This window comes from Anser cygnoides, chromosome 1 (assembly GCF_040182565.1).
Source record: "Anser cygnoides isolate HZ-2024a breed goose chromosome 1, Taihu_goose_T2T_genome, whole genome shotgun sequence".
In the NCBI taxonomy this organism is placed as follows: domain Eukaryota; kingdom Metazoa; phylum Chordata; class Aves; order Anseriformes; family Anatidae; genus Anser; species Anser cygnoides.
Window position 1 is genome coordinate 63,731,906 of NC_089873.1, and position 25,246 is coordinate 63,757,151.

The window sequence follows — 25,246 nt, forward strand, 5'->3', positions numbered from 1 at the left end:
CAAAATGTGTTTGTTCTGTCATAGAACACATGTCTATTATAGGAGTGGTATGTAAAAGCCAGTAGTGGTCAAAGTGCCAGGATTTGCACACATTAGTAGCTTCACAGCACCTTCACAACCTGGTTGCCTGACATCCTTGTACTTCATTATAACAGTCATTAAGTCCTTTGTTATTGCAGAACAAAGGAAGACAAATATGTTGCCATGACAACAATGAACCATCTTAATAATTAACAGACCGATTAGCCATCTTGGTGAAATGCTGTGACTCAGAACAGATACTAGGCACTATGTAATTAGGGCATTGGCTTACTAGAGCAAAAGCACTGCTGGTTCCCATGGGGCATAGCCATACAGCTGCACTGTTCTACTTAGCGACACCTCACAACAATGACTGTCTTCACTAGAGGATCTTTTGTACGCAACGTTTGACAATTTGAAAGGAGGTTGGCAAATTAGAAATCATAGGTGCATGTTTTTACATGTTACAAGTATTAACTCAGATCTTCATAAATGCAACAAATTCTAGGGGAAAAAAAAAACGAGTTTGTCATGTATCCAGTTTCATTCACACTGGAAATGGCATGCAGGCATTTTCACTGTTTCCCCTGCATAGGCAGAAAGTCAGAGATACCAGAGAGGTAGCACGTAAATCACTGCATGCCCAAATTTTTATTGCCACTACATTCTGGGTGGATTTCAGTTCCTCCCTTGTGTTTGCCACACCTATGAGACAGGACTTTCCAGTGGGCAAAGGCTCAAGGGAAGCCCTGAAACTCCCTGAGGACATGGTTATGTTTTCTGACTAGTTAGAGCCTTCCTAGTCCTCACTCCAGTCCAGCATGGACATCATATGCTATGAATTTGGGGAGCTTAAACATTTAAGAAACAAATGAAAGGTAGAATGTATTATGAGAGGGGTGTATTATTCGTCTAAATTTGAGATCAAAACACCTGGTTTTTTTGGAGCGACATCAAACCTAGCCTATGAAGTTCTCCCTCCCCTATTCTTTTGTTACAGTCAGACTGTTCGCTACACCTAGCAGTACTGAAAGAGCCAAAATGGGAAACATTCTTGTCTATTATTTAATGGCTGCAGATTACCCTCTTGTATCTCTGCCCAGCTAAATTGCAGTAGTTTTGTGCTATGTGCCTTCTGCAACCACTTCACTTACCGCAAAAATACAAATAATATCTATAAAATGAGTCCTGGTTGCTTTCAAATGGACAATTTGCATTTCTGATTTAAAGAAAGAAACACACAGCTGTGACACCTCTTGTTTTCAGAACACAACACCACAGGGAAACCAAGCAATAAGGCAAGGCTGCATTTGGCATTAATAAGCAATTGATTGCAAAAAGCAGAGGAAATTCTGACAATTAAATTGTTTTTTAATGACAACTAAGTACGCTCACAGGAGGAGGTAGTGAGCATTTCCAGTACAGATTGTAAGGGTAGTGAAGTACCAAGGAAATATGAAAATGTCCAAAAAATAAACTGGACAGTATGGTCAGAATGGAATCTGCTAATGATTAATTCTATGAAACCTTTTGGTCAATATTTTTATACTACTTTAAAACTGCATGGCATACCAGAGGTTTGATTTCAATCTTAGAAAAGGTAAAAATTTCTATTGATGTTCGTGAATCAGGATAAGTCCATAAATATGTACATATATGCTACACAGTATTCAGAATTACGATGATTTAAACATAATGTTTCTTGGTACGAGTACATGAATCAGTTTTCTAATATAATACATAGAGGAGTATGAAAACATAAGGAAAATAAAAACTATCACAGAAAAATGTTACCCAAAACTTTGAAATGTATTGCAGCCAGAATAAAATGTTCACACTGTTACTGGAGAAGGCAACCTGTACCTCAGTGTACTGAATACCCAATAGATATACATAAAATGTTGTGTGATGGCAAAGCACTATGCTGAAAACCTCCAAACTAAACTTTGCATGGCCTTTTCAGGCCTTTCACAGCAATCAGTGTTAAGCATGGTAAACATTTAATTGGAAAACAGCCAATGAATGCCTCCAAACAACAGGAAGGAAGTCTGTTGTCTGTAGGTGATTTTTTTCTTCATGGCTACATTTTATCCATGCAATAGCACAGTGGGATCAAGTAATGCTGGAACTGTGAACTTGTTCTCTGAAAGAACCTCAATGCAGTCTCAGCTGCATAGCTTGAAAATGAGGTGATAAATATATGTATTGCCAGGACACTGGGTGTCTCTCGGGTCAAGAAGTTCATTCTGAATGATCATTTCCTCTCAAAGATGCTTTAACACTTGTAAAACATTTGGGGGATTGTTTTAAAATTATTTTAAAGATACAAACCCTTATTAATTTAGTCTTCTCGATGTATTTTCTATTTAGGAATAGCCAGGTCTTTTTCTGGAGGTAACTATGGCTCATTTTGTGTGTGTGTGTGCAGGCACAATTCTTTCAGGAGGCACTTGCCAAGACAGATGCAAGTGTCCAGTGTTGATTTTAACATGGGGACAGATCCAATTTTACAAAGGGGAGAGACAACAACCAGCATTGGAAGAATAAAACCAGAACTCTACAAACAGAAGTCTGTGGATTCTGACGGGCAACAAGAAGATGTGAAAACATGTGGAAAACTTAATTTCACTCTCCGGTATGATTATGAGAATGAACTTCTGGCTGTCACAATTATCAAAGCCTTAGATCTGCCTGCTAAAGACTTCACAGGAACATCCGACCCCTACGTTAAGATGTATCTGCTTCCAGATAGGAAAAAGAAGTTTCAGACACGAGTTCACAGAAAGACATTAAATCCTGTCTTTGATGAAACCTTTCAGTTTCCTGTAGCCTATGATCAACTCAGCAACAGGAAATTGCATTTCAGTGTTTATGATTTTGACAGATTTTCTAGACATGACATGATTGGGGAAGTAATTCTTGATAACCTTTTTGAAGTCTCAGATCTCTCCAGGGAAGCCAATGTATGGAAAGACATCCACTGTGCCACCACAGTAAGTAATGTGTTACCATTACCAAAACCATTAATGTGATATTTTCATTTTTCTTTTGTAGTTCATGATGGCAGAGCATCCTGTTTATCAGCAGATTCTGGAAGACAAAAAAAAAAAAAAAAAAAAAGTCAATATTTTCCTTTAAGCACAGAGAATAAGATGCTTAGGAATCTATAAAATTTAATTACTAAAAAATTCTGAGAACATACCATCATCCTCATGGCTCACTGTACAAATGTAAATTAGGTTTATTAATTAAATAGTACATCACAAAAAGTCACTGCTTAACAAGAGCTATTAGCATTTTCCTGGCAGGAAAATACCCTGTCCTTCAAAGTAACCATCTATTAAGGAGCAGAGCCCGTTCTGCACTTGTTAGCAGATTTTTATGGGGTTGGGATCCTGTGAGAGACATGAGAGGCTCAAAATACTTGAACTTTAAAATGTTCTTTGCTGGCTGCCCTGTGCCTATGGTCCCCTAGTAGATGTATCTGTGTTGCTGTTGGTTGCTAGCAAAACTCAAGAGACACAGGGAAGGAAAGTTAGGAAAAAGAAGTTGTTATTTTGTTGTTGTTGTGAGCAAGAAAAGGAGGTCTGTGCAATTCACTCATAGAACAGGTGACAAGCTACCATCAGGAAAAACAACAGTGTCCAGCCATTATCTTTGTTAACATAGAAATCCAAACTCATCTTCCCTGGCTAGAATTTGAGAAGAAGGGGGAAACAAGTGTTTTTTGATTGCTTGTTTTGTTTGTTTGTTTGTTTTGTTTGTTTTGTTTTTAAGCTATCTTATTTATGTAGAAAAATTTCCCATCCATTGTTCTGTAGAGATAACCAAAACAGTCTGTCATCCGTGTCCTTAAGCATGAGTTGGACTGCCATCTATAGGGTAGCAGGGATGAACAGAGGACAGAGAAGTACTAGACATTGCTTCATTGACAGAAGCTTCACACCATTCCTTTGATAGAGCCAGAGGCTTCCCATGCTTCTTTTCCCAAATATTTTCATGCTGTGCATACCTGCTGGACAGGGAAATGTAGGTCTGCATGACTAGGAAGACAAAGAGGACTTGGATTTGCTCACCAGTATGAGTATGAGCAATATGTTTCCTGGAGAGAGAAGTACAAGAGAGTTATGGTCTCATAATGAGGGCAGTTTTCAGAAGTTTGTGAATTCTGGAAAATATTTATTTTAACTGTGGGGTTTACCAAACTGGCCTGAACAGCCTCTGGCACATGTCCAGAAAACCACAACTATGTACGCTTTATTTGATCAAGCTCAGATATAAGGTAAAATTAAGAGCTATGTTTCCAACCTTTAAAATTAAATCTGTGTTTAGGGTCTTGGAATAATGGAATAATATCCTAGTAACATTATATATATATATACAGGCATATGAGTGAGATCTTTAGCTGACAAATAGAACAATTTCAGTAAGTTAGAATACCTGGATTGTTCATCACTGGTTTTAGGCAAATTGAAATGCCATATCAGATGATGCTGTGGGGAGGGATGCTGATAAACATCTGGATGAAAAGGCTTGCTAATCTTGGCACTGAATTCTAATCCAAGTTTCTTCATCACTAAGGGTTGGAACGTGCAGATATAGTGCTTAGTTCATTCTGTGTTTTTTGTTTTTGTTTTTTTTTTTTTTAGTGTGTATGAAATTTAGGAGAAAGCATTTAGTTTTTGGATTTCAGCCTTTCAGGCTGAATAAGTTGTCCTCACCTAAACCGTTAACAATAAACACACACAAAAATAGGAAATATATTCTAGTATTCAATGACTGCTTACTTTCACAAGCCTTACCTTATTCTCAGCTAATTATGTAAGAAACTGATTTATTTGATTTTTCCTCTGAAAATGAAACCCTCCTATAGGGTGTTCTGTTATTATATGTGCAATGTGTTGCCTTGTGTTTTACTTCAGTTGTTTCATGTAGATTAAAATTTGCTTACTAATAATTCCAACACTTCAGAAACTGTAAGATGAGGGAGCCAATCCTGCATAGCAATAAACAGTGCATAAGACGTTAATCAGTAAGGAATTATAGAGTTACATACCAGATCTAAAGTTTACCAGTGTCACTAACTAGCAGTTAGTGCTTGCCAGAGTCAGTAGGACTTGGGTCAAGCTTTGAAAAATATGACTCAAATAGTTTTGCAATTAGTGAAAAATAACTGTTCTCCAGGAACACATGCTTTGGTGTTCATAAAGAACCTATAATAACAAATAAATAAATAAATAAATAAATAAAGTGGCTGTCTTAGCAGGAAGGTCCATACTTACATTGTATAGCATAGGAACCAAGATGCCAATATGTAAATATATTTCTCTCACTCTTTTTCCTTCATCGCCTCTGCTCTGTTTTCATGTATGTTGTATGAAGGTTCCAGCCTTACTGTTCAGACATGCTTCCTGTACCCAATGGTTTACTCATACAGTTGCTAAATTGTAAGTGGTAGAAAACAGGAAAAGTAAGAGCTCAAAGAACTCAAAACTTAAAAGAGCTAAAAACTTAAAATACACCACAGAAGTGGCCTCTCCTCAGCTTTGAGTCTTTTATGTCTTTTCCATAGTCAAGGATTTTCTGTTGAGAAGTTAGAAATTGGTTAAATCCCATTCCTATTACCTAGTTGGAAAGAATCTGATTTCATGACACAAGGTTCTACAGTCTAGGAGTTGAAGAGATTTACAGATTTACCAAGGAAATGGACTGTAAAATTTTACCAATGAAGAACGTTACCACAGCAGATCAGGAGATTGTCCATTATGCAAAGACTGTCAGTAGTTAAGAGAATTTTAAAGGCTTTGCTTGCAAGGTTTTTTTTATTTGATACAGGAAATACAAAACCTAGGGAAGATCAGACTGGATGGTTGCATTGAGTTCTTCTGGCCATAAAACCAGTGAATCTGTGGGAGACCACAGTTTGAATCTTTTTTTTTCTTCTTTTTTTTTTTTTCCCTCAAGATAGTCATTTGAAATGATTTTAGAAGTGCAGGATTGGTCCCTCATGTACTCATTTTTATTCTTATAGTTTTCAATTATTGACATTTATTCATCTTTTGTAGTTTGTATTTTGTTCCTTTAATTTTTCATTCATATCATTGTTTCTCTGTTACATGTTTTGTTGGAAACCTGTAGCTGTTGTATAATATGTAGCATGTACCTGTTATAAGTGCTAAACCATTTTCATTTTTAATGTTTATTTACCAAGATAAATTTGGTGTAAAATTGATTGTGAAAAAGAAGTATCTGATGATATTAACATCCCCAATTTTTGCTTATAACTGGGTGGTTGAACTTTCAATAAATAATCCATCATTTACTTTTGTTTGTTTGATTGATTAATAAAAAGACAAACCAGAGGCAGCTTTGGACCACCTGCAGAGGTTGTTCAGTATATTGGAATACTGTAGTTCTTAAAACACTATAGGGGATTAGTTCAAAGCATCAAAAGCAAACAATATTACATGAACTATTTAGTCAAAAAATCTGCCTTCTGTTTTTGCAAAGTGCTTGTGAGCTTTGCATATATTTCTGAGGTTTGTTACTGTCTATATATAGTGAATACTAAAAAAAAAAATGTATTTGAATTGATAACAAGCATTTAAGTGCAAATATTCAGTATTGTAAAATCACTCAGGATAAAAGTCCCCCTCTTGTTATGATCTAACACTTTCTGGATTTAAAAGTGTATTAACTTCTGATTATTCTTTTAATCTTGATAGATTGCTTTGGAAATCTCTGCTTCTAACATCATTGCCCAAAATATTCGTGGAAAGTAAAGGTATTCTGTGAACTCCATTAGTGTAACCAATTATACGACACTATGCAATCGGATTAAAAAATTAATAGGACTTAACATTTAAATGAAAGCCACTTCCAGGATAATGGTCATCTCCTGGGGATGTTAGTCATGGAGATGTCACATATTTGTAGCCTCTTGAATTATCTCATGTAGATGGATGGAACTTGATTACTACTTCATTTCCAGCACCAAACATTACAGTGCTTCAGTTTTCCCATTTGTGAAGTGGGATGTTAAAGGTTGTAAAAGGTTATGTAAGGATACAGACTTCATATGATGCACATGATGAGTGACTGCTATTTCTAAAGCACTTGGAATATAAGTGAATAACATTGTTGGAAAAGACAGAAATGCTTAGGTAACTTAAAAACAAACAAACAAAAAAACTAGACAGTAACATTTGTCTCAGTAGATCTATCTCAAACACTCGCCAGTGTAGGACATCACACAGGTAATCCTATTTGACATTGACTTCTGTTATGAAGAGAGATTGAGAGATTCTTCTGATTTAAACAAAATCAAACAAAAATTAAGCCTACCTCTGCAGTCCGTCTAGAGCAATTGCAACCATTGTCTTTGATTAATTTTCCTCATAGTTATGCTATTTCATAAGTGGATAAAAATAACACACTGGACCATACTCTGAGTAATGTAATAGTGGTACAGAGCTGACATAGATTTGTTTATGTAGTCAAAATTTAAGGTCACATTATAAGGATTATCAGATTTTTTGGCATTCAAAGAGCAGCATTATTAGGAAATGTTTTATCACTGGGAATGTAAGAGACTGTGTCCTACAATTAACCACCCTCATCAAACTGGGTTTACACCACTGTTGTTTCTGGAAATATCCATAAAAGCTATGAAACAATGTTAAACATGAAAAAGTAAAGGCTTGTAAGTACATTTATCATCTCTATAATGGGAACAGCCCCCTAATAGCCAAGAATAGCTGGCACTTGCCATTTCCAATCAGTGATGATGATATAAAGGATCCATGTGATCACCTGCTGCTGAGTAGATGAGACAATATTCTGGGGCAGTCTTTACAGGAAAAGTGTTTAGGTTTTTCATTTAGGTTTGGGACTGCCTTAGGTCTGGGTGATAACAAGAAAAGACAATAGAGAAAGGGCAAGTTTCTTTCCAGTTACTGAAAGCAGGGAAGGCTTTGATTATTATTGAATGATTGAATTATTGAACAAATTGAGTTGAATGAATTATTGAATTATTATTAGTAGTTTGAAACAACAAATTATTTTAATATTCTGTGTTGCTGGAGGCAAACTGCTACTTTCAGTCTGCCTTAAAAGTAGGAAATATTAGATGAATGAAAAATACAATTTCCTCAAGGAAAATTAATATTTCTGTGTCCAGGTGGTACATGGTAGCTATGCTAAAGTGTTCAGCTTGATGATCTGCTATACCCTAAGCACTCTCTGAGTTTCTCGCTGCAAATATTCTCTTTGCAATCAATGCATTGCTGCTTCAGAAGTGCATCTCTGTATTTGAAGCCACTTAGTTCCTGTTTCATTCACATGCCAATAGATGCCACAGTTAGGTCGCATAAGTATCTCTGTCCCCAGCTGTTCTGAAGCAGGAATGGGCTTCCTTGCTGTCTGGCAAAATGAAACTACCTCCGTACTAACACAAGGCAGATGGCTATGTACAGAGGGGATGACAAAAGAAGCACTCAGGAGGTTTCCTGATCTCCTGTTGAGAGCATTCAGCCTGCTGGACCCAGCCTGCTGTCTCAGGGAGTCCTCTCTCTGCAATCAGGACCACAATCAGCAGCTGCGCTTACCCAGAGCAATCAGGATATCAGGCTAAAACAAGATTTAGGCCTCCAGAAGCAGTAGACACAGTCATTATGAAGCAACAGGCCCCAGTGTCTCCAGACCATCTTCCACAGAGGCAAGAACAAACACAAATCTGATTGATTTATTTCCCAGGAGAACAGCTCAATCAATAAGTGGTGCTGGGAAGAAGAAGAAGAGTTGAATTTGATATGCAAAGACTAACAGAAGAGGGAGATAAATATTAGCTGTGGGGACAAGATTTCCAAAGTGAAATCCTCTTGAGAGATGGGAGAATTCTCTGTCCTATTGAGCTTCAGGTAGCTTTTGACAATGTCTGTGATAACATAAATATCATCAAAGTCAAAATGCACAGATGAGAAAACAGATTGTTAGAGCTCTGTACTCCTCTTTTCTATCATTCTTCTAATTCTTGATCTACACCTCAAAAGCAGAAATGTCTTAATACATTAAGCTTAGCTGACTCTCTGAGGGGACAAGCTTCTCTTTTTTTTTCATTCAACCCCCAACATTTAGCTTTATCTTTTATTTCATCCCTGATTCTTGAAGACTGAGGTCATGCAAAGATAGCTTTTATTGGAAATAATAAATTTCATTTTGGGAAATTATCCTTCTGAAGTATTCAAAAAATCCAAGGTCTTTTTTTTTTTTTTTTAATTGCATACTAAACAGAAAGACAGTCCTCAGTGTGACTGAACAGCTAAGAGTCTAGAAATGCAAATGCCTGAATGACTTCTTTCACATCTAGTAAATGATTGTTAGTACAATTGCTCATTCAATATACAGTAAGAAAATTAAAAGAGAAAATGTGCAAATCATTTACTTAGGAAATAAGTGCAAAATAAATTCATGTCACTGTAAGCATTTTCACTATTCTACTTTCTCACGTAATCACTAAAACATCATTTAAATTACAATTATTAGGAAAGTAGTTCTAGATAATAAAATTGAGATTAAGAATTAATTTATTGCCATAGATTATGATAATCAGAAGGAAAATGAAACTACCCAGGATGGTTTTTAGGAAATTAGATTTCTAGTGCAATATTAATTATGCAAATAATTCATATTTTAACAACATAAATTAATGACACTCTAGTACCAATAAAAGTATATAATATTTTGAGTTCCAGTAACATTTACATAGATCACTGAGTTGTTGTTTTAAGATTTTGTTTGAATTGCAAAACTTGAAAAAGGGAAAGGCATGAAACAAACATCAGTTAAGCAAATGGCTAGAGTACATTTTCCATCAAAATTTGATGCAAAAATGACACTGTATTTCATGTATCAGCTCTCTGTCATCTCTTCTCTCCTGCTAGCACATGAAACCAGCAAAGATCTTGGAGGAACACTGCACAAGTTCTCTCACTGTCAACTTAAATCAGTAAATATTTTTTCCCATTCAATTCAGGATTATATATGAGAAGAAACTTCCTTGAATGCGAAAGGTTGTCTTACTAACTTCCTCAATGAATTTGCAGATATTCTCAGCTGAAAGTTCTCTCTGATTGAATTCAATGGTAACTGGAAACATTAATCAGAGTGAGAAACAGGAAAACTTTCTCCAGCAACAACAGTTCTAAAAATTTGATCAAACTAATTGATGTTCCCATTGAAGGGCTTCAAAATTCTTACACCCCTCCACTGTTTATCCACATTGTGAACATGGAGCATTTCCGTAGAAATGCTGCTACTGCCTCTACAGGGTTAAATGTGAAGGTGAGACCACTGCTCTTCAGTGAGTCTGATAAAATAGTAGAATAATTATTTTTTGTTTGATTTTGCCAACCCCTGGACTGATATACCAAAACCCCATGGAGCAATGAATGCATACAGATCCTTGGCAGCTGATTAGTTTTTGGTTTGGTTTCTTGTGTGGGATAAGAATTACACTATTCAAAGAATCTGTGTTGTATAGCTAAAAAAAAAATCAAATTCATCTCAGTAGCTGACACATTTGAAGTCTGTGTTTTCTCTGTTTTATTTTGTTCTAGTATTGCTCTACCAGAAAATGGATTGGACAGTGAAGTAGATTGGGAACCATAAAAATAACTGAAGCTGGTATAGCACTTACCACTGTTCCAGTTCCTTAGTTCTGTATGATGGCTTGTGTACACAAAAGGGAAATAAATGAAGAAGAGATAGGCATTACAAACAAATGCTTATTTTCGTCTTAGTGCAGCTATGCTAGTTTCTTTTCTTTTTTTTTTTATCATTACAAACATCTGTAAAGTTGGCTGTTAATTGAAATCTAAGATTAATTTAAGAAGAAAAAAAAAACTCAAAATAGGCGAAGGAAAGGAAGAAAATTTAATGAGAGTTACCTAAGTAATGCACAACTACTCTAACAAAAGTTATATGCTAATATATAGTACATGCAAGATAATATGAAGGATAGTTTAAAAAGTGTGGAGAGGCAGCCTCTGGTTCCAGGTTCATGTTTTCTGAATTGTGTTTTGTTTGAAGTGGAATGCAGTGCAGGCGTAGTTATTGATGTGGTCCATGCTTTGGCTTCTATAGATTTGCTTGTACTGAAGGGTTCCTGTCAGATGAGTTGTGTGAACTTATTTATCAAGTGTATTATAAAGTGAGAGAAATATGAATTTTCTAAAGCGCTGGGATTCTGAAGTAATTTAAATCCTATTTTTAAATCTCAATTAAAATCAATAATACCTAAGCACCCAGGCTGTTTAAAAATGTTACTCATTATAATCAGGGCAGTAGACAGACTTTCATGAAAAGCTTAAATGTAGAGTTTTACTTTGTTCATTATCCAAGTCTGCACCTGTGTTTTCGTCTCCAAATTTATGAACCTCTAACATACAAGTTAAGAAAAACAGAAAACAAAACTGGTGATGACCCAGCCATTTTATGTGATACCCAGCCTCTGATAGTATTTATTTATATGTGAATAATTTTATCCTCAATTCTTCAAAAGAACTTCAAAAGGAGGTGAGTTACATGGTGTCTACTGCCTTGTGCAGGGTAACTACGCATTTTATTTCTAGCCCTTTGATCGTACAACGAGATGCTCATAAATATCTTTGACATAGACTATGTTTATCTGAAGTAATGTGTATTCTATTCTACTGAAGAATTTATCTATTGCATAGAGCAGTATGAGTTGTTCCACAATGTGAAAATCAGGCATTTCAGGGCAACATGAGCCACTTTTTCTCTAGGCATAGGTCATAGGTGTCAGAAGATTCCTGCATAAACATTGGAATGGTAAAGATAATTTTTCCAATTCTAAACCCGTAACTTTTTACTTCAAACTGAGGAGTACCAGAGCACAGATTACAGAGCCCTGGTAATTTCAGTGGACAGCCTGCTGTGCGGAGTGAAAACATCCCCCTCGTTCATTGTCTAATCATTATTTGTGCATTAAGGCATCTTGTTTATTCATTTCATGGTCAAAAACTCTGGGTTTGATTGCAAGGGATTTTCCAAGCTCATTTTCAATATAATTTCAGTGCATGGGGATTAGAAAGGAAAGAAAAAGGATCAAGCATAAGCCTCAAATTGTTGCCATTTTATTAAGCACTGAGGTTTCCACAGGTTGCAGAAAACTAAGGTGAGGTAACAATCATAAAGAGTTTTGAAAGTATTTTGAGCAATGTTTTTTTAAAAGCATTTAAGTCATGTTAAATAGCGCTGTCTGTGTTCTTGTTTATAATTTCAGCTCACCAAAACTTCTGAGTGCATATAATTTCTCTACAGAAAGAGATAATAGAAGACTCAAATTCATACACAGCTCTTGGGGGGGAAGACTTTTTCTCTATTCACCTACACAAATCATCTCTCTGAAAGAAGAATTTATGCCCTCTTAGTCTTTTTCATGTTCTGCCCACTATGCTCTATGATACAATCCATCTTCATCACCTCTCTCAACACAGAACTCACACTTTGAAGTGCTAGATATGGGGGAACTGTGTTTACTTTTCTAACAAAAGAGTGAAATGTATTTCATACACACATATGAGGATCAATGATCAGACTGAATTCAGAAAGCAATGTTAGTAACAGAAGCTGTGTTTAAAATAGATTTCAGATGTGACAAAACTGCAAAGTATAATAGAGGACATCTATCACTTCAATAAATGATTGAAAAGAATTACACGTCATTTGTTCAAGTTCTATTTATATTTTCTGAAATAGGAAAGTAAATTTGCTCACTTTCTATGTGTGTATTCTGTGGCACAAATTCTTCATTGTGTGTGGCAAAGTAAGGGGTTGGGCAAAGGGGATGTCAAATGGCTGTTTATCCAAAGTAGACTGAATGAGCTAAATAATTTTGAAATTCTGAGAAATCTTTACATGTATGAAATTTCCCCTCGTAGCATGTCATATCAATCTATCAATACATATCAATCTATTAATTCTCAGAACAGAAACCCAGTAAAATGACTGAACATGTGAACCAACCAGCCAAAAGACAATATTTTATTAACAGTGCAGCAGAGAATTTAAAGATATTCTAAAACTACATTCTTTGAGCTAGAGTCTGCAAGGCAGGAAAATAAAATAAAATAAAATAAAATAAATAAAATAAAATAAAATAAAATAAAATAAAAGAAAAGAAAAGAAAAGAAAAGAAAAGAAAAGAAAAGAAAAGAAAAGAAAAGAAAAGAAAAGAAAAGAAAAGAAAAGAAAAGAAAAAGAAAAAGAAAAAGAGGCACGTAGTTAAGTCCATCAAGAAAGATCTGAAGTACCTACTTCAATTTAGATAAAGCATTAACAAAAAAAAAGATAATAAAACTATTCCAATAAGGAGCTGAAATACGTGAAGTCCCACTCTGTCTCATAACTATTAGCAACATATTTGTCATATACACAACAATGATTATTTTAGCATGTATCATTTGAAAATGTATCACACTTGTGTTCTGATGCTAGAACAGCTGTACCATAAATCCAGTAGTTCTCAAATTCACACTCAGAGTAGTTGCAGGTTTGACAGATAACATATTGAAGCTGGGATATTAAAAATAGGCTTTTTAGTAATGTCAAAAATAGTCTTTTGAGATCATATGACCAAACTTGAGAATTGCTGCCTTACTAAACTGACTGCCTTACAAGCTCCTTAAAAACTTTCATTTAAAAATTCTAAATTGTTCTTAATATGTTTTTGTTGTTGTTAATTGTTGTTGTTGTTTGTTTGTGTGTTGGATTTTTGGAGTGGGGGAGAGGTATTTAAAATCTTAAAAGAACAGAAACAGTTTGGAACATAACTAATATCTCAACAACTAATCTTGTGTGATATTAGAGAAATCACATGCTCTCCTCATGAGAGAAAAAACAAGAATTGATGGAACCTCTCTTCTTTAGATCACATTCCTCAAATGCTGTAGCATCTGAACTGTATAGCAACATCATTTTGTTTGAATTTGCAGCACATGGTCTCAATAAAGAAATTATCTTTCTGTGAGTATTATTAAGATCCATATGTACCTTATCCATCTTTTCTAGTATACCATCCTCCTAGAAATTATCCCTGAGACAGGAAAGTTAGAGGTGTTACTCTTTTGCTTTGTTTTTCTTCTGGTACAGAACCCCCAAAACACAATAAAAGCAAGAAGGTTGGCAACATTTACAAGTGCTTTCATTTTTTCAAAGCTCTGAGGATGAACTTTTCATGTGCGTACATATGTGCACAAATAAAACTCCTACATTTCAGTGGCCAAACTGCAAGGAAATGTGTGTCATTTAAATATCCCACTTGATTTCTTTCTACTGGGGATGACGGAATCTGAGTCTTATCAAGGGCAGAACTTAACATTCTACATTCATCACCTTTTCCAATGTGAGTTCAACACAAATGTATCAGACATCAAAAAATTTTTGACCATGTTTTTGATTTAAATTCTCAGTTTAGCAATTCCAGATCCTGTCACTAAAATGTTATCCTATTGTTACTCTTTCCATATTTTGTAGAAGTAATTTCTGAATATTCTTGTTTATAATCTCTTTGAATGCATCTGAAGCTGCAGAAAGAAGTCTCTGTGAATGTAAAATTATTTCTAAAATTTTGCATGATCTGAATTTTGCATTAATTTTTGGCCTTATGGTCAGATAATTATTGCTTTTCTTTTTCAGGAAAGCATAGATTTGGGTGAGATCATGTTTTCCCTTTGTTATTTGCCTACTGCTGGGAGAATGACATTAACAGTCATCAAATGTAGAAATCTCAAAGCAATGGATATAACTGGCTCATCAGGTGAATCTACTTCTTTTTTAAATAACAAGGTAGAGTCTATTCAGAAAGTGGACAAATAGCAACTCCTTTTTTGTATATGTATGTTTAACACGGTTGTGAAAGGAACCAGTAAGAGAGTGTGTATACTTTCTGTACAGATCTACTTGCTATCTCTGGTATGACGTTTAGTACATTTATTCAGAAGCCTATACCTTTGCATTGCATTGACAGCACATTGAAAACACAGTTTCCCAAGGTCATAAAATTTTTGTCATTTTGTGTCTTATCAATATGACATACCTACAAAAACACTGCTTTTATGATACATATTTGAATGACTTTGAGTCCAAGTGCACACAACTGATTATTTGCTACTCAGATCCATATGTCAAAGTGTCACTAATGTGTGAGGGTCGAAGACTGAAAAAGCGGAAAACAACCACGAAGAAGAACACACTCAATCCAGTTTATAACGAGGCCATCATCTTTGATATCCCTCCAGAGAATGTGGACCAGGTCAGCCTCTCCATTGCAGTGATGGATTATGATCGGTAAGCACAGTTTGCTCTCTGAACATTAATCTTCAGTGAGACATTATCTGATCATTGCAAGCAACCGATTTCTACCTCCCTGAACATTCAAGTAGGTTCAGTATCACAAAAGAGAAAGCCTTCGGACCTTTTCCTGAAGCAGTTTAAAGCTTCCTCAACTTTTAAAGCTCAGTTCATTTTATTTCTGTCATAAATAACTGTGATGAGGAAGAAACCTCTCAATCTTCTTACCTGCCACTAACATTGGCATTTCTGTCCCCATCTGGTGGCTGGACTATGCAAAAAGTTTGTCAAGTGTGTCTTCTAGTTTAAAAGACAATGGAAGAATTAGGGGCTTAATTGTCTCATTGTATTAAGTCATAATAAGTCATAAGTAATTCTTTGGTTGATGCAATAAAGAAGCTTTGTAACCTTTGGGTTCAGCCCTCACTGATAATGTTTCCAAGCCTCAACAAATCTGTAACCTCACTGAGAACTGAAGAGACTGCTGCTTAGAGTAGCACTAAGACTGAAGGTTAAATTAGACAATGATTGACAATATCATGTCTGAGCCAAGTCTGCATTGTTCAAGGGCTATTAGTAATGAGTTCTTGAGATTGCAGGGCAAATAACAGTGAAAGTCCAGTTTAGTAACACAAAACTCAGATTATTTTTCCTCAGCATCAGGTTTCATTTTTTTCTAACTTCAGTCAGGAAGGCATTCCCATTCAAATATGAAAGGGGTACTGCAGTGCTATTAGGGGGAGGATAGCACAGCAACTTGTACACCTTCAATGCCCATCAGCTGTTCCTTTCAAAGCATTCAGTAAGAGAAAAGTAGGAAACGTTATTCTAAGGCATCTGTAAGCCAGGTGCAGAAAATGACCTTCTGGATTCCCTCAACAGTCATGTAGAAATATTAAGGTATAGCCTGTTATGGTTACACCCCTTGTCTTTCACATTTTTGGCTGAAGTTCCAATTACCACATCAGTTAGAATTAGGAAATGTAGTGTGAAATTATGTCTGAAGCATTTAGAACAGGAAATTTATTCCCTGGAGCAGGAAATTTATTATTTCACCTTCCTCAGCAACAAAATTTAAACATGCTTTCCTTCTAGATCATTTGGTGTAACCTGGTCCTTTTCTGTCTTTGTGTCTTTTGGGCTGTAATCTTTTTATGGCAGAGGTTAAGTCTTCACTGCTATTTTTATAGCTTCTAGAAGCACTCTGGTAGTGGCTGGAGGTTTTTGATGCTGCCATTACAGATCTTCATATTACTATATTACTACTAAAACTAATATCTGTAATAAATAATGGAAGAACCTTGGGCATGGATTCTGTGCTGCATTAAACTAGTAAATTGAATTATACATCAGATTTTATTAAAACTATTTTTATTAAAAAAAAAAAAAAATCTGTCTCTTTACGTTTCCTAGAGTAGGGCACAATGAGGTCATTGGGGTATGTCGGACAGGAATTGATGCCGAAGGGCTTGGAAGAGATCATTGGAATGAAATGTTGGCTTACCCACGTAAACCAATAACTCACTGGCATCCACTGGTAGAGGTAAGAAGTAACACAATTCTCTCCTCAGTATTTTGAATATTTTGTGTTATTTTCTCTCTAACATTTATGTGCTTCTGAGAATCATTAAATTCAGTGCAGCATGGGAGTCACTGTCCATCTATCAAGCAGCTATAATATCATTACTTCAGTCTAAATCTAGTTTCATGGGTTTACTCTTTATTTAAATTTTCCATTTCAAAAGTTTTCATGATGATATGGCATGATATAGCATTGTAATATTAAAACATTTAAAATACCAGAAATTAAGGAGCTTACATCCACTTATAAGAGATCATTTGCAACCATTTCTAAAGCAATCATTTCCTATTCAAAAATATTTAAGATTAACAGTTATGTTGCTAAAACATTAAACTGAAACTGGCCTTCTAATTGTGCTAAGTTGAGGAACATACCAGCAGCTACCTCCAGGGTTACTCAAGCAGACACTTGTTGGAAGCTTATTCACATGCAGGGGTGATAATACCTACAGATCCCTGGGCTTAGACTACCTCTTCAGCCTGCTGTGGCCACATCTTATGGATTTTCTGTATACAAAACGCTCTTTATGTTTGGGTTTGAAAAGATTCATACTGAGGTCTCAAGAAAGAGTGGACCCTACTTTCGGACACAGAGGACACACTTTCTAGCCCTCCCCTAAATCAATCTCTGTAGAAAAATGAGCTGCTGTCCAAAGCAACATGGTCCATTTGGCTTCTCGATCGTGTAGCACATGGCTGCACAGCATCTCCACTAACAGATAGAAGCAAACAAACAAACAAACAAAAACAACCAACAACAAGGCCTCAGTAGAACATCTGAAAAAGATCTGTGCAAAACTGAAGCCTCTTTTGATAGGTTCCTTGCTTTCTCTGAATTACTTAGGTTTGAGGAAGGAGGTATCACCCCTGGATGGTGAAACCCACTCCTGTGGAAAGAGTCAGAGATTTTTATGAGGTCACTTTAGGAATTTTCTTTCCATTATCAGTTCTGATTAAGAGTTTGATCCAGAAAGGGTCTGGTTGTGACTCAGGTTCTTCTCTGAGGGATTCTCTCATCTGAATCTGAGTGTGAGTCATGGCCATATTAATGACATCTGTAAAATTAACATTTTTCTTGCAGTTACCTGGCCGAGCAACCAGTTTTGATAGCCAGGGATCTTGTTCATCACCAAAACCACCGCTTACACCCTAGGGAACAAGAGTGGATTCATCATGTTCAATGTCCAATGCTCCTATGTAGCTCACATCTACATGTACAGAAGGTTTGGCTTCTGCAGACGAACTGTATCCATATTTTTGTATTAAAACACATTTTTCCTATTCTGTCATATTACAGTTTATAATAATTTCTTATCTTATGAATGAAATTGACTTGAGCTGAATATAATCTTTCTTCATAAAAATTCATTCACCTGTTTTCTCTCTGGCATATATCCAGTGTCATATCCAAGTGTTGTTTTTATATGATCTGTATGTTTGCATAGACAAAGAAATCAGAAAAAAAAATCCCTTAAGCAATTCAAAACCACAGCATATCATAATGCGTAATTCTTTTGAGGATGAGCAAATAGTCATATATGGCTATTGTATTAAATCTCTAAGTTGCACTAAATCCTGTATGAATTCTAAACACTTCAAGCTGAATATTGCATGAAAAAGAGAAAATAATATCAACAAAAAACTATTGTCACCTTTTTACTGTATGGAAAACTAGTTCATTCCTTATGCAGGGAGAAAGGGCTGATCAATAACACACTGAAGCCAAGTTTGCTGAGTAGGACCCTACTGGCTTCACTGGGTTTTAGTTCAGCCTTTAAGGAAGAGGTCCCACAAGTGTATCTATGCAGTTATAACTTTCCAGCAATTAGGATACCCACTGCACCTACAGGAAATCATTAACCTGTCTGTCATAACCACTAGGCATGTGCACCCGGACAAGCAGCTGTGCTTGGCAGCTGTTTTGTTTCAGCTACCCACTGGTTGATGAAGAGCTAGCTCAGATGTCTGCATGGTACTGAACTACACATCTGAACGTATCACTGTGGACAGCAAATGTGTCTACAAGAAGCTATGTAGAGGTTGATATAGCTCCACAGAGATGTAGTAGGTGTCTCCTTATGAGGTGCATCTAGCCCCTTCAGTAAAGCCTGTTTGCTGTGGGCATCATGCAGTCCTTTTTCAGTCTTTATTCAGGCCAAACCGTAGATAAGAGAATGCTCTGAAATAGAAGAATTTATTTAATGAATTTTAGTATTCAAAAACGTGAACAAAATTTTCAGTTACACAAAACATTTTTCTGATTCTTGACTTAGTATGACAGTGTTAGTTTTGTTTGAAGTTATTTTGACTGAGTACATAGTTCATGTGGGATAGTTTCTGGTCCCTGGCTGGATGCCTCAAATTAGATGTCTAATATGAATTTGAAATATGTTTTGTGTCAATATATATGGGGAAAAAAAAGAAAAAAAAAGAAATGTAACAATTTTATAAACTAGTAAACTTATTCATTAGAACACAGAGTGAAAGCAAATACAAAAAAAAATATATATATATATATATATTGCCTGAAGTAAGATAATTTAAAAAATGGAAGAGAAGTGCATATTATTTTCTGGATTTAACTCTTCCTATTACAGATTATCTCAATCAGATATTTTTTCTTCCTTTCTTTTTTTTTTTTTCTATGAAGAGCACAGAAAAGACTGAATGATTGGGCCTGAGATTTTGAAAGCTGAAGTGCAACTAGAAAAAATTGGGTTGGTGGCTCTTTTTGTATCTTTATAACATATAAAGAAACATGTGAAGATAGTATTTTCCAAAACGTTACAGAGGAGTCATACATGAGAAAAACAGATTATTTTACAATAATGGAAAAAAATGTGGGAATTAATCTAGCTTTGAATGGAAAGGGGGTCTTAGACAGACTTCTAAAGAACACTTTGGGGTTGGTTAGTTTGACCTGGTTGACACAGAAAACATTAATAAAGATCCAGCTCCTCCTGTAACTAATCCTTAAGAGAGTCAGTTGTACTCCAAAGTGTCTTGACAGCTCTGGGAAAGCTGGGAAGGCTGGTCTTTACATTCCAGGTGTTTCTAAGGGAAAAAAAAAAAAAAAAAAAAAAAAAAAAGAGGAGTAATGTAAAACAATTTTGTGCACATACAGAAAGCAAAACAAACTAATAAACAAATAAAGCTTTCAGGCATTCTTTACATATTAATGATAATAACAAAAAAAGGCTCCAACCCAAGTTTTTGAATGTCTGTCCCAGGTTGCTTTTCATGGTTTCTAGACAGAAATAGATTTCCCAGAGACAGTTGGTAATGCTGAATACTGATCCTCCCTGATTAAGATTGTATTTTCATCACCATAACTACAGAGCAACCTTGCAGAATTCATTCCTCCATTTGCTCCAGGTGACTAATATTTTAAATAGGAGAACAAGATCTCCTTTCTGTTTTGTTGTTATTTTTTTCTCCTATCATCATCTTCATGAGATTTTGTGGCCTAGATCATTCTCACAGTGATTTTGCAAGGTTCTTATACGTACATAAATATATATGTTGATATAGAAAAACTATTTTGTGTATACATGTATCTTAATATAAATTACATCAGCAGTGGCCTTTGTGGCCTAGAAAATACTTTTTGTAATGTGGTACTGTAACAGTTGACTAAATATTCTTTGCACTTTTTTGCACCTAATATCCAAAAAGTTAATAATTTCACAATCAAATGTAGCATAAGTGTTCAGCAATGAGCAACATCTTTTTGACTTTTTCATTGTCCTCTGTGAGTACGTTTCATCATATGATGATATTTCAACTGTCATTTCCTTAAATTTAAATTGTTGACAGACGCCAAAGGAATAATAGCTCACTATGTGCCCTGTTGTTGATTTTGTTGTTGTTGTTATGTTGGTTTTGTTTCTGTTTGGGGGGGGGGGGGGGGGGGGTTGGTGGTTGGTTTTTCTTTCTTTTTTTCTTTGTTTGTTTGGTTTTGGTTTTGTTTTGTATTGTTAATAGTGAATGACTTCTGTGTCTAAACTTGATTTATCGGTTTTCTGCATATATGAAAAATCAGGCTGCAAAATTATCAGGACATCTAATTTCAAAAATTATCCCCTGGTTGATTCTTATTAATCCCTTTCCAGAGATTAATAGAATTAATGCAGAAGATTATAATTTTTCATTTTTGCTTCACTATCTCATAAGATAGGGTATATATTTAGAATAACCTGTCCGTTGGCTTTAGAGCCTGGTTCACACATTACTCTATGAGTGGACTCATAGAAGTAACTTCAAGTAAAAACTTAGCACAGTTTGTCAATTAATATGTTGCTTTATGAATCTCTTTATTAAGATATGTAAAATGTTTTAATTTGCAAATAGTTGTAAATTTCCTGCTTCCATACTGAATATTTATTTGTTGTTTATCCACATTTCTGTCATATCACAAACATTAGCCTAATTTGAGAGAAATCAAATTTGGAAAACGGTGTAAAATATATTGTAGCAGTTTTACAAGAGTTTGAAAAACTCACATTCCTGAGGCTAACTCACAAGCCTGAATTATTTTTATTGAAATGTTTTGCTGGAAACAGTAACTGTACTTAATAAGAATTGTATTTTGCACTGCAGAGCTTTTTTGTACTTTCACAACAGTAAACCACAGATCTGTACAGCGAAAGTACATGATGGATTAAGTGGTTTCAGGGGAGCTGTTAAATTTTACATTTATTTTCAATAATGCACTGTAAAGTGAAAAAAGCCCACGTACAAATGTATCTAATGAGCCATTCTAGTCTTTGGGGTAAATATTGTTTTCAAACAACTGCTTCCCTTCCTCACATTAAATAAGTTTTCAGGGACCATTAGATTTGCTCTGAGCAACCATAAAATTGTTATTAGGTCTATGCAAAATATTAAGTAGGACCCTAAAACACAGGTAGATTTAGGATTCCAGTGATACTGCAGACAGCAGCATAGGTTAGCAGATATTCAGTAAGGTGTAGGTCATATATTGTACTCTATGAACTCAACTTTGGATGACTGTATTGTATCCATCTGATGATATGGGCCTTCCCCTCACTCTCTCAGCAAGTGACTATCACTTTTCCCACTGTCTTTTTTTATATTGGGTTTCTGTTCAAGCAGCAGAGACTTGACCTTTATTTTTGTCTGTGCTGCTAAAAGATGACTTCTGCCTTAAAATGCAGTAATATGAAACCTGTGAGGTATAGGATAGCTAAATCTCTCATTTTCATTCTATGAAGAACTGTCAGGGAAGTAACTTCCATGTTCCACCGTCCCTTACGATACCTGGAAGTTTATGGAATCAATGATACTGTCTGGTTTTTGGCTTCCAGCAAGCACTGAGGGCAATATATGTGTCTCAGGGATATGTATATTGTCCAAGGACAAAGAAAGTGTCCAGAATCAATAAGATAAAACTAGAGGATTAGGACAAAATTTCCCCTGCAACATTTCTTTTTCAATATATGGAAATGTTTTGACTTCATATTTTTACAAAAATATTTTTTTCTTAATGAATCACAACTGTATTCAATATTTTTGAAGAAAATTTTGAGCAAGCATGAAATGTTTTCATTGTTTTTTTGTTTGTTTTTTGTTTTTGTTTTTGTTTCTTTTTTTCCAAAGATAAAAAGCAATTACTTCCTATCTTCTTTCTATAGATACAGTTTCGGAGCAATATTAAGAAAACTAAGTTTCCAAAAACCACTTATTCAATCTAACCATTTCTCCTAATTTTCAGCTTTTTTTATTGGCTTCTATTTAATCCTTTTGAAAGTTTTTAACACGCACAGCACATGCATGATTCTTTGGTTCCCATATTATTTTTGCTATATTTTTTAATAAATTAATTGATTATATCCAATAAACTTTTATACATATTAACTTTTTGTCACACTATCAATTAATTTGATTAATGATCTTAAAAGCTTTATACATCAGTTTCTGAAATCAGTTGACTATATTTTTAAATGTGTAAAAATTTTAAAGTAACTATTTTAGTGAGTAACTATTTTAGAACTCCGTAATAGAATTCTTCTCCTGCTCAAAATATTTTTTTTCAGAGATCCATAAATGTGCCTGCAAAATTTGAAGATGTTTTTAATAGAGAATGCAAAAGCTTAGATTTGCACATACAAGTATTTGCACTTGCAAAATGTATAATCATTATTTTTTAACACTTCTGTCAAAACAAAACACCCACACCTTATCAGAATAGGTTTCAATTCATGAAAAATACTGGACAAATCTGTGCTGAGATATAGTTCTTTGACCTAAGAAGTTCATATGACTCTATTTCTAGAAATATTAAAAATCTGTAGGTGTTAAAATATGATCTAAGTGAGGTAACTTTTAGGCAAAGCTCATATAATATGTCAGACCATCCAAAATACAGATAACATACAATATATATGACAGGAATATTAATGCAAGTTTTGATGGAAAATGTTCTCTCTCATTCACAGCACCGCTGAGACTCAGTTTAAGCCTTTGCTCAAAATTCACTTTCACTTGTCTTCTGAGGCTTGTCAGTCTAAACCGAGCTCTCTGGTGTCAGAAAACAGATTGTGCCAGAGAGCAGACTGCAGAGCTGAGAAAGACATAGGAAAATGTAGCAGCAGATGCACACCAATCAGTTCAACTACAAATGCTCTCAAATGAAAAGCTTCCCTTCAAAACTGATGGTCATCTCAATATTTATATCACTTATGCTTTCGTTATGTACTATAAAGCAGGAAGAAAGAGGGAGGTACCTGTAGAAAAGTTAGCATTAAGTGTAGGAATTAATTGAGGTGCTTATCAGAGTCATTTGCTGTGTCCAAGGTAAATAATATTTTAACTTCAAAACTGTCTTTTGTTTACTCACCCAAATGAATTAATGCCTCATACACAATTCCCCTTTTCCTTAGTCCTGGCTGGAAATAAGCAGTTTTGTAACAGCACACAACAAACCAGGAGCTGGAGCCCTAAGAAAAGATGAAGCTGCATGTGGGATTTAAATATCACAGGGGAATCTGGCCAGAAAATGAAACTAACACCTTCAATTTTGTGCTAAGTGCTAGGGGATGCTTGATGATAGTAAGTGCTCAGGACTGTGATTTTATATTTTATCTGATAGCACCTCTACAGTGTTGCTGTTGCTGGGAAACCTCTTTGAGTCTTTATTGACTCAAAGAAGAGAATGCCACTGGTATTTCTAAGTAAGATTTTTACACTCCATTATAGACCATGACTCTCACATTACATGGAACTCAGTCTTATGAAAGACCACAAAGCATGTTAAATTTGCAAAACAGAAAAAAATCAATTCAGGCTGTACCATCATAAGGACTATCCACTTTGTTGATAATAAGGACAAAATTTGGTGCCTTACTGATCCAAGAGAGCATTTTCATGAGTGCTCTATAGTGCTGAGTTTATGGTGGTGAACTGTTTTAGCACTGTTGAAGAGCCTCACTATCAACCCTGGAAAAATAAAATTAATGAATGTAAATGCAGGCTAAATAGATTATCACAATACCAAAGCACTATCTAGTGGGAAAGACATAAAGACTCTCTAATATATAATTCATTACTGTGTTCTGAAAGCTGGATCAGTAGGAAGTCAGATAGCTGTTGTGATGAAAGTGGATCTTCTCTGTAATAATTTATGAATACAATATGTTGACTTGTCTATTGGTCTCAAATTAGGGGAGTTCAACAGATAAGATTCAGGGAAAAAATAATACGCAGAGAATGCTTGTCAGTGGCGTGCCTCTTAGAAGAACGTGAGATTTTCAAAATGTTAATATCTGTCCTGGTGGACCAGGAGATTTTATCGATGCCCCAGCCAGGCTGAAAAATGCATCTCACCTAAAATGGTGACAGTCCAAGCAGGCAAAAGAAAAAAATATAGATATGAAATATCAGGAGATCTGTTTCAGAACAGGCAAGATTTATGTCTAAGCAGGCTAAGATGCAAAGCATTGCTAAATTTTACGAAGAAATTAGGCTGCATTAGACTCCCATTAATGGATAGGAAAGCTTTAACAGAGCGGATGTGCATATTTAGACTTTATTTTCAAATCCATTTCTTTGAAATATTAAAGCTTACATATTTAAGCTTAAATATTTAAATAACATTCTATATTTAATTAAGTGGAGTATTCACAGCCTCCCTAAAAGAAAAGTTGGAAATCCATTCAGACTGTCCAGGTTAGCACAGTTACTATAGAGACAGTGTCCCAGAGCCCAGAATAATTGTGAGAATTGTGAAATCCTGCCTCTCCCCTGAAGTGGT

The 25,246-nt window shown here is 35.2% G+C and overlaps 1 protein-coding gene across 1 annotated transcript in view; it reads left to right on the top strand.

The window, feature by feature from the left end:
* Positions 1 to 20,066, top strand: part of SYT10 (synaptotagmin 10) — a 36,051-nt gene extending 15,985 nt beyond the window's left edge. Inside the window, exons 3-7 of the mRNA XM_048057291.2 lie at positions 2,450 to 3,014; positions 14,740 to 14,860; positions 15,219 to 15,390; positions 16,807 to 16,936; positions 18,056 to 20,066. Of these exons, the coding sequence (XP_047913248.1) occupies positions 2,450 to 3,014; positions 14,740 to 14,860; positions 15,219 to 15,390; positions 16,807 to 16,936; positions 18,056 to 18,127 (1,060 nt within the window). The 3' untranslated portion in view covers positions 18,128 to 20,066. The remainder of the gene's footprint in view (positions 1 to 2,449; positions 3,015 to 14,739; positions 14,861 to 15,218; positions 15,391 to 16,806; positions 16,937 to 18,055) is intronic.
* Positions 20,067 to 25,246: the final 5,180 nt, after the last annotated feature.